The sequence below is a fragment of the Alligator mississippiensis genome, chromosome 5, assembly GCF_030867095.1.
Source record: "Alligator mississippiensis isolate rAllMis1 chromosome 5, rAllMis1, whole genome shotgun sequence".
NCBI classification, from domain to species: Eukaryota; Metazoa; Chordata; order Crocodylia; family Alligatoridae; genus Alligator; species Alligator mississippiensis.
The window spans coordinates 139194644-139206186 of NC_081828.1; the positions used below are offsets into that span (position 1 = coordinate 139194644).

At 40.2% G+C, this 11543-nt stretch overlaps 1 protein-coding gene across 4 annotated transcripts in view; it reads right to left on the reverse strand.

Annotated features, from left to right (window-relative positions):
* Positions 1-11543, reverse strand: part of NEK11 (NIMA related kinase 11) — a 204375-nt gene that overhangs the window by 57588 nt on the left and 135244 nt on the right. For all 4 annotated transcript variants that reach the window (XM_059728794.1, XM_059728796.1, XM_059728792.1 and 1 more), the window contains 2 exons: positions 7401-7546; positions 370-430 (listed from right to left, as the gene is read on the reverse strand). In XM_059728794.1, the coding sequence (XP_059584777.1) occupies positions 370-430; positions 7401-7546 (207 nt within the window). The remainder of the gene's footprint in view (positions 1-369; positions 431-7400; positions 7547-11543) is intronic.

The window sequence follows — 11543 nt, forward strand, 5'->3', positions numbered from 1 at the left end:
AGAAGGAATGGAAGAAGCAACTGTGTTTTTTCAATTCCTCTTCCAAAGACAAATATTAATTTTTTTTTCAAAAATTCTTTATTGTATACACAGTTTTCACAATGTCACTTCTGTTATTTCTACCCATAATGTTTAATATCTATCTCATAACCAGGTAGTAGAACTACATGCAGTTTTATGTTTGATGGCATTCACAATTTTGTGCAGATGACTACAGAAGCCATTTTCAAGGAAAAAAAACCCCACTTTTATAAGTAACTTTAAAATTGTTGTATTGAAAAGGGAGTAAGCGGAGTAGAACCCACAAATACTCCAACATACTTTTACTAAATATTACTATTAATATTGGGAAAGAGACATATATCTCACCTAGAGAGCTGTTATTCAGGACATTTTCCAAATACATGACCATTGCCTCAACATCACTGTCCTGTTGGTACAAGAGCAAGAAAGAACATTAGAATTAGAGCAAGTATGAATGTTAAACATCCTGCGCTACAGTTATGATCCTGCAAACACTACACAAGGACAGCACTTACGATACTGAGTAATTCTACTTCGAAGCTGTAACCTCAAATTTTATCTATCTATCTATCTATCTATCTATCTATCTATCTATCTATCTATCTATCTATCTATCTATCTATCTATCTATCTATCATATATATGTGTAAAACAAAACCTCTGAATCCACTGATCAAGGCCACTTTCTACCTTTTCCTTCTAAAACATCAAGTTTTGGGCAATGTTCCATATAACATATGCTGCTGCCACTTGCCTAACAGAATTGAAAACATGTAGAGTGCACACGCAGGTTGAGTATAGAATATATGCTTGTTAACATGTGTGCAATCTCTGCCAAAGTTCGCTGAGGTTTAAGTCAAGTGCCCCTGCTGCCATTTTTAAGCATTGGGACGCTGACACATGAGACACAGGAGGCTGCTGGAGTGCAGTAATTGCCATGCTCCACCATGCTCAACTGAGTCTGCTCTAACATAATGGAATTCCAGCATGTCATGGAGCCTACGCACTCATGTATAGGCACCCTTAGAGACCAAGCGTTTGAGAGAGGCATGAGTTTTCATATGCAACTACCTACTTTATCAGATACTATCATGTCAGCATTTGAAAAAGTAGGTTGTTGCCAACAAAAGCTAATGCCTCTCAATCACTTAGTCTCTAATAGCATTCATACACATACTTTTTTTCCCCAGGATGCACTGGAGATCTACCACTTCAAAGCAGACTCGATTAATCAAGTCTGCTCTGCATGTGAGCTGAGGCGAACTGCACTGTGCCACGTGCAGTTCTATAAGCAGTGAAATGCGTGTTAGCGCACAGAAAATGGCGGCGATGCACTTTTGAACTAAAGCACCTCTGAGGTGTTTTAATTCAAAAGTGTGCCACTACCATTTTCTCAGCGCTGACGTGTATTTCACCACTTATACAACTGTATGTGTTTCAAAGTGCCTGGCGCTGCAACGCATACATACGTAAAAATGCCACCCTGCCCTGTCTTCTACCTGACTTCAAATTAACATGACTAACTACCTCTATTAACATTTTGGGATCACTTCAAATGTTCAGGTCTAGAAATGAACAGTGTCCACTCTGTTTCCTACTTCACTATGCTCTCTCTTCAGGATAGATTCAGGCATATGGTGATAAAAGACATCAGGAAGAGAAACTCCCAACCCTCATGTCACTGAACTGTCTTTTCACTGGGAGTTCAAGGACCAGTTTTCAAATAATTTCTTCAGAGTGAAAGTTAAAATGGTATCGCTTAATACTTTTAACCAAACTAGATAAACCCACATGGGAGCAGGGAAGTGAAATTTCTAGAGTCTCCAAACATTTTTTAAAAGGTTATAAAAATTAATGAACAATAAGTATATTTAAAATGATACAAAAATTTTACTGAATAAAAGGCATTGAAAGTTTTACCTAGATGCAGCTAGTTGGGGTGTGATGCAACTGAGTTGTATACAATTGAGTTCAAATAGCTATTTTTTTAGTAGGCAACCCTCACCTCTGGATTATGGTGTATGCATAAGAGGTCTAGTTAGGTGCCTGATGAACCTGCTTGTAGGAACTCTTGCAACTATCACACCAAGACCTTTGATGCAAATGCCTAGACAAGAGTATGGAGGAGTGGAGGCTGCCCAAGACCTACCATGCTCTACTTTAGACCATTGTAAGAGAATTTAAAGGCTAATCCAAGTCCAGATGTTCAGTGCCTTGATGGCTGTAGCTTCTGTCAGAGAGCAATAGATAAAAACTGCTTCCGACTGCCTCATGCTTCAGTGAGGTTGTGTTTCTGTCAGGGTGATATCCCTTAGCCTTTCTCCAACCAAGGCAGTGGGGGCTAGGGTTCTGAGGCACCCTATACTTACCTTACTCTGGAGGCTGCAACATTGTGGTATTTTGTAGGACTTACCCCACCACGAGTAGCCCCACCATATTGCCAGCAGGCCTTACAGTTGGATGCAGTTTACGGTCATACCTAGGACCAAATAACTATACTGAGAAATAAAGCAACCTGTATCTTGTTTCCACTTTAATTTTTCCTCAAGATAGCTGTCTCAAATCAGCTCTCAATATAACAAGTACATCCTCTTTGCAGAAATCAAAGCCCTAAATGAAGAAAAGTAAGGGTGTCTTACAGATGGACATGGATTCTTTTATGAATAGAAGCAAGCGTGGAAGAATTCAAAGACTTTTTAAATGTAAAAGTAATGAACCATGTTCAAATAGGAATAAGTCATTCCAGAATCTAGTGGAGCATTTCTTGGGTGATTGACAGCATATAGTCTGCCAGCACCCATAGCCTCTGATGAAGCCAATGAAGCTGTACTGATTTTTCAGTAGATGAGACAGTTTGACAGTCTCAGGAGACACCTAAAACTGAAGAATTTAAAATAGGTAGCTATTGTGCTCAATTACTAGACTCTTTCTTTAAAAATCATAGAAGGTAAGGCCTCTATGATTACTATCATAAAAGAAAAACATAAAAATCAAGACAATCAGTTGAAATGGATCATGCCCATTATCACCTCAACTACATCAAAGCCAACATGACACCCTCAGTGAACATCAAAAAAATTGCTGATGTTTTTACAGCAAGTTTTCACATTCCTCTCTTATTATTCCTATTTTGATCCCATCAAATTAGAAAACCAGAGTTCCTTGAAAAAAGGCATAATTAAGGAGATCAAGTGGCAGAGTGAGGAGTCTGGAAAAGTAATTGTTAAATTCATTAAAGGTGAACTTCACCTTTCCTTCTACCCAAAACCTGAGCAAAGTGGCTTTGTGCAGAGAAACTCAGGTGGGGGCAGGCCATTGAACCACCACCTTGCAGCCAATATGCACTCCTTTTCTGTAGACCCAGCTCCATTCCTTTAGGTGAAAAGGGGCATGTACATGCCCACCATGTACTTAGGGAGCCACTTGCCACACCACTGTCCCTTATTCAGTCAGTCCTCAAATCTGTCCCACGGTAGCCTGTGTAGTTCTAAGATGGATTCAGACTTTCCCATATAAGAGGGAAATTGTCATCTTGGAGCCTCTTCATGCACATAATGAAGAGTATAAATGGGTGCATGAAAAATTTTACATTGCAGTAAGGGTCATATTCTAATCCCACTGTGAACATCAACCTAACAGCAGATTTTAAGCCTACATTTTGTTGGGGTAATTCCTGTGTTCGAAGAGGTTATAAAATGCAGCTAAATCACAAGTGTGGCATTGTTGCACTCACTTTGCAAAGATATAAACAACAGAAAGGTCAGGGAAATGAAGAATTTGGGGTCTTGTTGAGACTAGGTAACCCATTCCAGTGCTTCCCCACCCTCCTAGTGAGATAGATTTTCCTAATATACAACCTAAACTTCCCTTGCTGAAACTTGGGCCCATTCTCCTTGGTCTGTCATCTGCCACCACTGAGAACAGTTTAGCTCGTGAGCAGGGATCCTGGTTTTCTCCGATAAAAAAATCCCCAATTTTCAGATTAAGAACAGTAACCCAAAATCCACATTTTTCCATCATCAAAACGAAACAACGCAAATATATATTTAACTAATATATTTATATTTATATTTACTATATATATTTATTAGTGGTATTTCATTTTAATCACGAAAAATGTGCATTTTGGGTTACTGTTTTAATCCAAAAATTGGGGATTTTTTTTATCAGAGAAAACCAGGATCCCTGCTCATAGGAAAATCTATCTCACTAGGAGGGTGGTGAAGCACTGGAATGGGTTACCTAGAGAATCTCCATCCTTAGAGTATTTTAAGGCCTGGCTTGACAAAGCTCTGGCTCGAATGATCTAGTTGGGGATAGTCCTGCTTTGAGTGTGGGGCTGGATGAGATGACCTCCTGAGGCCCCTTCCAACTCTAATTTTCTATGATTCGTTATAATGCTGTCTTCCTAATGCATAGTTCCAAGGGCTTCATTTGTGGCTGTATTTTTTACCAGCTACATTGAAGAAATAAAGAGTACTAATAATACATAATGAACTTTAAACTACATTCAGGGTTCAATTCTACTCTCACTGCAGTTGATGGGAGTGTTCCCATTGCATCAATAGAGCAGAATAAGTCCCTGCAGGTTATTAGGAGGGCAAATTCTACCAAAAAATTGTGAAAGTTGTTAGTTTAATTAGATGTGAGCTAAACCCCTAAACAGTTGACAAGAGACATCAGAGAGCTCAGGCCCAATATGGAGCTCCTCACTTAAGAAAATTAAACATTCTGTTTGAAGGTTCCTTTTTTGGGGTGTGTGGGGGGGAGGCAGAGAGGGGGTAACTTTTTCTGGAAAATTAAAGATTTGTATTAATATTCACGAAAAAGGAGCAGCCTCTGTCTCAATAAAGGTGCTATAACAAGGGAAAACTAAAGAAAGCTAGTCACTTCTTTCATAGAGGCATTGCTAAAAAAGTATTTGCTCTCTAATCATCAGACTATGAATCTTCCTGTAATGTTGAAAGGATTTGTTTTGCTCACAGTGTGCATACATAAAGACGTACATAGGTGAAGGATCAAATTCTGAAAAGAGACATCAATGAAATATTCCTCCCACCTCCAACACTAGTTATTGTTGTCACCAAACTGGGATTCACTAAAACAAGTGACTAAATGTTATTCTGCCTAAGCCTGACTGCCAATACCTAATTTACTCTGCATTATTAAGAACTCTATTTATATCAGCCACCTTTTGCTAATTCTAAGTTGCCGTCTACATGTTCAAAAACATTATTGATTGACACTTAATGATATAACTCTATGACAATCTGGATGCAAGTTAAATGAAAACTTAAAAAGGCATACCAGAGAGACGAAATACAATAAGGGATAATGAAAGTGAGTAATAATATATTTCAAGAGTACATTATGGTGGGTTTTTTAAGGAACTGTATCAGTGTTTTGTTCAGTCTATACAGGAGATGTAGACTGCAGGGTCTGTATAATCACGTCAAAACCATTCCATGAACTATGCAACTGATTTTTGATTGACTGATTATCATTTTATAGGATCGCTGCACTTTTAATGGACACAATAAACCGCTTCTACATTTTCATACAGCTGTAATAAAGACAATGCAGCAAGGAATTTCGTTTTTTTAAAGATACATATACCTGTCCAAATGCTATTTTAACAATCCTAAACATTGCCTAAGCTACCTTTTGATATTACCTTCTTTTTTCCTTAACTTCCTTTGAAGCAAAATGTAATTGAAGCCCTATCAGCCTCTTTTGTGTTTAATCTGAATGGCACCTTGGTTTATTTTGATTAACTGGATATTTCCAGATTAAAAATGAAATTGCTTTGAGTAAGCTTTTAAAGCCAAAGTGTAACGGATAGAAGAACTGCCTCATTCCCAAGCACAATTATACTTCCTTATACAATTATACTTCCTTACACAAAACTACCATTTAATTGTGCCTTAGCAAACAAACAAACAAAAATTTGGGACAATTACTACCTCAAATAATTACAAGTTACTTAAATTTGATGAGCAACATTGATACATGTCATTCCTAAAGAAGTAAAAGAAGTCACAGTCCTTTCTTAAGGGCTAGGGACAGACATTACACATAAACCAGTTTAAGTGATCAGAAACGGGTTTAAACCTGTAACAGAACAGATGCTCAGTGTACATAAACCAGTTTGAAAATGACCGAAACCGATTTGAGATAAACCTGGTTGAATGTAGTATCAGACTCACCTGATTTGGCTCAAACCAGTTTATGCAATGTCTGTCCCAGACCCCTTGCTGGTTTAAGATAAACCAGACTCCCCCAGCATCTTGGCATGCTCTCTGGGCTGGGCAGGGCTCTCTGTTCCACAGCAGAACTGGCCCCATCCCTCTGTTCCCTTCCTGGAGCTCTGGCAGAGACTGCAGGCATCTGCCTGGTTTCTCTCTGCTCAGCAGGAATTATTCCCTCCCAGCCCCCTGCTTTACACAGACACATCTCAGCATTACCTAGCAGACCACATGCTGGCTAGAGTCCATGCTGTGGGAGAAGACAAAAGCAGACAGGCATTTTGGAGCTAATCAACAGGTAGCTTAATGTCCTTCCTTGGAAAAGCTGTTTAAGAAGAGCTTGAACTAATGGAGAGAGGCTTTGTTTTCTTAATGGGATGATAAACACTGAGTTGGGGTGATAAACTTTACCTGCTGGGCTGATTGGGGGGCGGGGGGAGAGGGGGATGGATGACCCCTCCCCAGTCCTGCTGGGGCCTGGCCACACCCCCTCAGCTCAGCACTCTGGAAGGGAAGGGACGGCTGCTTTAGTGCCCCCCGACTTCTAGCCTGAGCTACTGCAAGCATGTGCCTTCATTTTCTGAGTCCAGAGGGGATGTCTGCATGGTTACAAACTGGTTTAGCCTAGCCAAGTTAGACTAACCTGCAAAGATTCAATTAATTTAGACTCAGGCTTTTTGAATGTCTGTCCCTACTCAAGGAGTTTACAATAAAAAACAAACTGATTAACATGATAAATTAGAAACAGACTGTATATGGATCAGAGGCATACAAGACACAGACTGAAGGTACATGACAAATTTTCAAAAGCTCCTGATTTATGAGGCTAAGATCCATTTCCAAATGTGACAACGCTCAACTACGTCTTGGTCCCTAAAGTACTTTTGTCCTTAATCCTAAAGAGATACAGAATACTCTCTTTATTTTGGATGGTTTATAAATGCACATTCATGTGACCTAACTTTGATAGGTTTCTAACACCGTCAATCTCAGTAAAATGAGTGGGAACTGTAATTGATCAGTACTTCTCAAGATCGGACACTCAGTGTATTATGCTGATTGTTGCTTTACAAACAATTATAAAAAATAGCACCCAGGGATATGCTATTGTCACACAAGAACACAATCTACCTGTTGATTTGTTCTGGAGACAGACTGAGATATTTCAGCATTCTCGTCCTCTTCATTGTATTTCTCCTCTTCTTCACTTGATTCTGAGCAAGAATCAAACTCATCATTATAATATGCTTCTGCAATTTGTGGATCTTCAGGGATCTCTGGAATGAAACAAGAGTATAGATTTTATAGGACTCACTATATGAAAAGGTTACAAAAGTTATTTAAAAGTTGATGAGTATGTATACACACATGCACATAAACATCTCTCTCTCTCTATCTGCATATACATACATTTACTTAAAAAGACACAAGATATTTTCATATCACTTACAAGGCAACGGATCCTTTGAAAAAAATCAGACAGTAGAATCTGACCAGAGTCATGCTGTTAGTGACAAAAAGGTACTGTTAAAACTGTTTCTGTCAAAAGGACAGAATCGTATTAGGTTCTGTTAATTATGGCCCTCAATGGATCTATATGGATATATACCAGAGTAAATTTGGCTGAAATGACACAAACTGGGTTATATCTGTGTTACAGAGGGGTGAATTTAGTCACTACTTGGTTTATTCCAACTTGCTTAATTTTGTGGTAAATAAGATAGCTAAATTAAAAGGCAAAACAAATGAGATGAATGTCTGAATCATTCCATACATCATTGGAAAGAACAAAGGTAAGGCATAGGAGATATATTACACAAAAATATAATTACTTCCTTTGGCAGGGCACTGTTCGTGCCTGCCACATTAAGGGCTGAGCCAAGCAGCCAGCAGGTGCTTAATTGTGGCAGCCATTTTAGATCCATGGCTGCCTATATAAACAGGGTAGTTTGCTGCTGACAGGCCAGGCAGTAACATTGCCTGGATGCAAGGCTTCTTGTAACATTCTGGAGGTATGGGCAGGAGCTGTAGGGGATGGTTTGGAGGCTCCTGGTCCTGGGCATGACCTAAAACTGCACCCTGCCGGGAATGGGTGGCCTGGTGGAGCTCTCAGTGGTGCGGAAGCCCCCAGGAAATGCCAGGCCAGTTACCACTCCAGTGAAAGGCGAGTAGGGGTACCTTAACCTCAGCCCTCACCTTTGGGTGGGTCATATAACATCAGAGCAGGGTAGGCCAGCTAAGCTTCTGGAGGTGCCTGAGCCTGGCTTGGGGAGTGACTGAGCCGGGAACGGGGGACCCCGATCCCTAAGTGCAGGCAGAATGCAAAAATCCAACCAAGGCATTCAACTGGTCTATACTATGGCCAGGACCGGAAGGGTCAAAAAGGCCAGGGGCCCACCGCGAGGAATGCCCATGATGAGCAAAGAAGTTCGAGGTCTTGACTGGCCTGAGACAGGGCCAGGGCTTATGGAAGGTGAAGGTCCCATGATTGGGGGCCACAGCTAATGGGCAAAGGGGACAATTGAACCAACTGCCTGAGATGCCATCTGCGAGGCTTGGGCCACAGTGTAGGGGTGGAACAGAGCCACGGATAGCCCCTGCAATATTGGGGTGTAAAATGGGCAGCCTCCCACCTTAATTAACAACCTAATTATATTCCATCAAGGCGTGGCGGGCAAGTCAGGTGGGGGGCGTGCCCAAAGTCAGGTTAGGAAACTAGCCCTGAGGTTATCCAGGGACCCCACTTTGACACACTTCCCTGTCCTTTCTCCACTTGCAAAATACTTTCAAAGGATTAAAAGTAGCAAATTTTACGATTCATAGATTCAACTTGCATACATCAGGCTGTGAGTTTGACTAGTTTACAATGACATGGAACCTACTCTTAATGTTAGCCACTTACTTTCTTTTCCCCAGTCTACCTCTAGATGATGTTACAGGGTATTACAGATTCTGCAACAGAATTTTCCATTTTTCTTTAAACTTTTCACTGATTTTTACCTCACTGACACCAGTACTATATCAAAGTAACTCCATCACCATCAAAGGAGTAATGCCTGAAACAGAGTTAAGGATAGAATCAGGCCCCCTTGTCTTCTGAGTCAGGCAGACCTAGTACAAAGAGCAACAATTCATCTTGAAATGCCAAACTTAAAGCACAGGCTGAAGACACTTATTCTGAATTATATTTTTTGGGATGTGGAAATATGCAGTTAGCCCCCAACAAATCATGAGGCCTCAGCAAGACACTAGGAAATAACTATGGGAACCTTTTCTTCCTGAAAAATGTGTGAGGGCTTTGAAAACGTAGAATTAGGTTTTAGTCCTCCTTTATTACCTGGGATTTAAAAAGTACTGAGCATGGTATATTTTTCCTTTTTTATTTTAATAACTCCAGCTCTCAAACACATACATGTACTCACACTGTTTTATACCAGTTCCTTCAGAAGTATCATGAGAGAAGGAGTTCTGAAAAAGTATGAGACTAATCTTTATAGTTTTGTGATTCATGACTGAAAAACAATACTCTTGTATTGTTTTTACAGAAGCGAATAAATGTCAGTCATCAAAAGTTAACACTGTAAAGGCTAGTCTGGACAATACTTTAACATTTGTATCCTGGAATCCGTGTTTACAGTGTCTAAATTAGTATTTACAATCATATTAGTGATTAATTGGCATTCAATGAGCTTGCATTCAAACAGATACACAAAGGGTAATCTAGACAAATCAGCAAAGGATGCAGAATTTAGCATCAGTACTTCTTGATAATTACATTTACCTAGCAAGGGTAAAAACAAAGGGCAAGGAAAGATGAATATGTTTTTATTTCAATAAAGTAAGATATTTTGGAATCAGTAGCATCAGGACATTAATCTTCTTTTAAAAATACAGCTATTAAGAAAAAATTCTGGTGGGAGATCTCAAAACTCCAGGATCTATTAAAATAATTGATCAGGTGAATTCACATGCATGCCTTCCTAAAATGCAAATTAACTAAATACAATTATAATCTAAAGAGTGAACCCTTCATTAAAAGGAGGAATCTGTATTAATCTCCATCAGAGGAGAGAAAATCATATATTTTCAATTATTTTTCTTTTATCCATACCATAAAACTGAGTAATTTAAATATTTTTGCTTTTTTTAAGGTGCAGTGGAATTATTTCCTTTCAAAGACAATGCAATAGTGAATATTTGACTGGTTAAAGTGATTTCTTTTTGGGGGGTGTATCCTCTGAAGTTATCTCTTCAGGCACTGGGAAGGATGAAAAAAAAGAGAAGAAATAGTAAATGCTTAGAAATTGTGGCAAATTAGCCTGCTGCTGCTATATAGCCTGCATAACTATTTTATGATTTAGAAACCCAAGTGAAGCTGTGTCAGTATTTTGGATGCAAATCAAATATATAAAACAAGATATTTGTAAAAAGACACATTAGAGATGGAACATAACATTCAAGCATCATTTTAGATAGGAAACCTGTTTTGGATTGTGCAGTAGGCAAATGTGAGTTTTAACTTTATCACTGAATCCTCCTTGCTATAGTTTTACAGATTAGGATACCTTTTTCCAAACCTCAATAATTCAAATATTATAAAAGCCTTTTTCTGTCGGTCTGTCCATAACACTTTATTTGCACTCTGACTGGCTGTCTCAGCAGCCAATCAGAGTGCTCTACACAGACAGACCCAGATGGTGGAGTGCTGCTATGACAATGGGAACTGGGGGGCCAGAGGGAAGGGAGGTGAGGGGGGATGGCAGGGACCGGAGCACTACCATAACGGGGGGCACTGGAGTGCTGGTCTTGGCCCCTGCTCGAAGCAGAGGGAGGGGGCGGGGGGGGGAGAGAAGGGAATGGCCCAGACCCTGGCCCCAGCTTGAAGCAGCGGCGGGGGGGGGGGAAGGCAGGGAGCGGCCCCAGACCTATCCTAAAGGGGAGGGGAGGGGAGGGGAGAGGAGAGGAGGGGAAGGGAATGGTTCAGGCCCCAGTTCTGGCCTGAAGCGGCAGGGGAGAGGCAGGGAGTGGCCCCGGCCATGGCCCACAGTGGCAGGGGGGAGGTGGGGCGTGGACCTGGCCCTGGCTCGAGACAGGGAGGGGGAGCCAGACGCAGGCCTCTGTCCCTGCCCCACCTCCTTGTCATTCTTGATGGGCAATTTGCTAGTAAGTTATAACACTTTATGGCTTTTAACTTTATTTCTTTGTGTAAAATAAATTATTTTCATCCAAATGAAACTATTTAAAAAATACATTCTACTAAGCATTTATAATTTT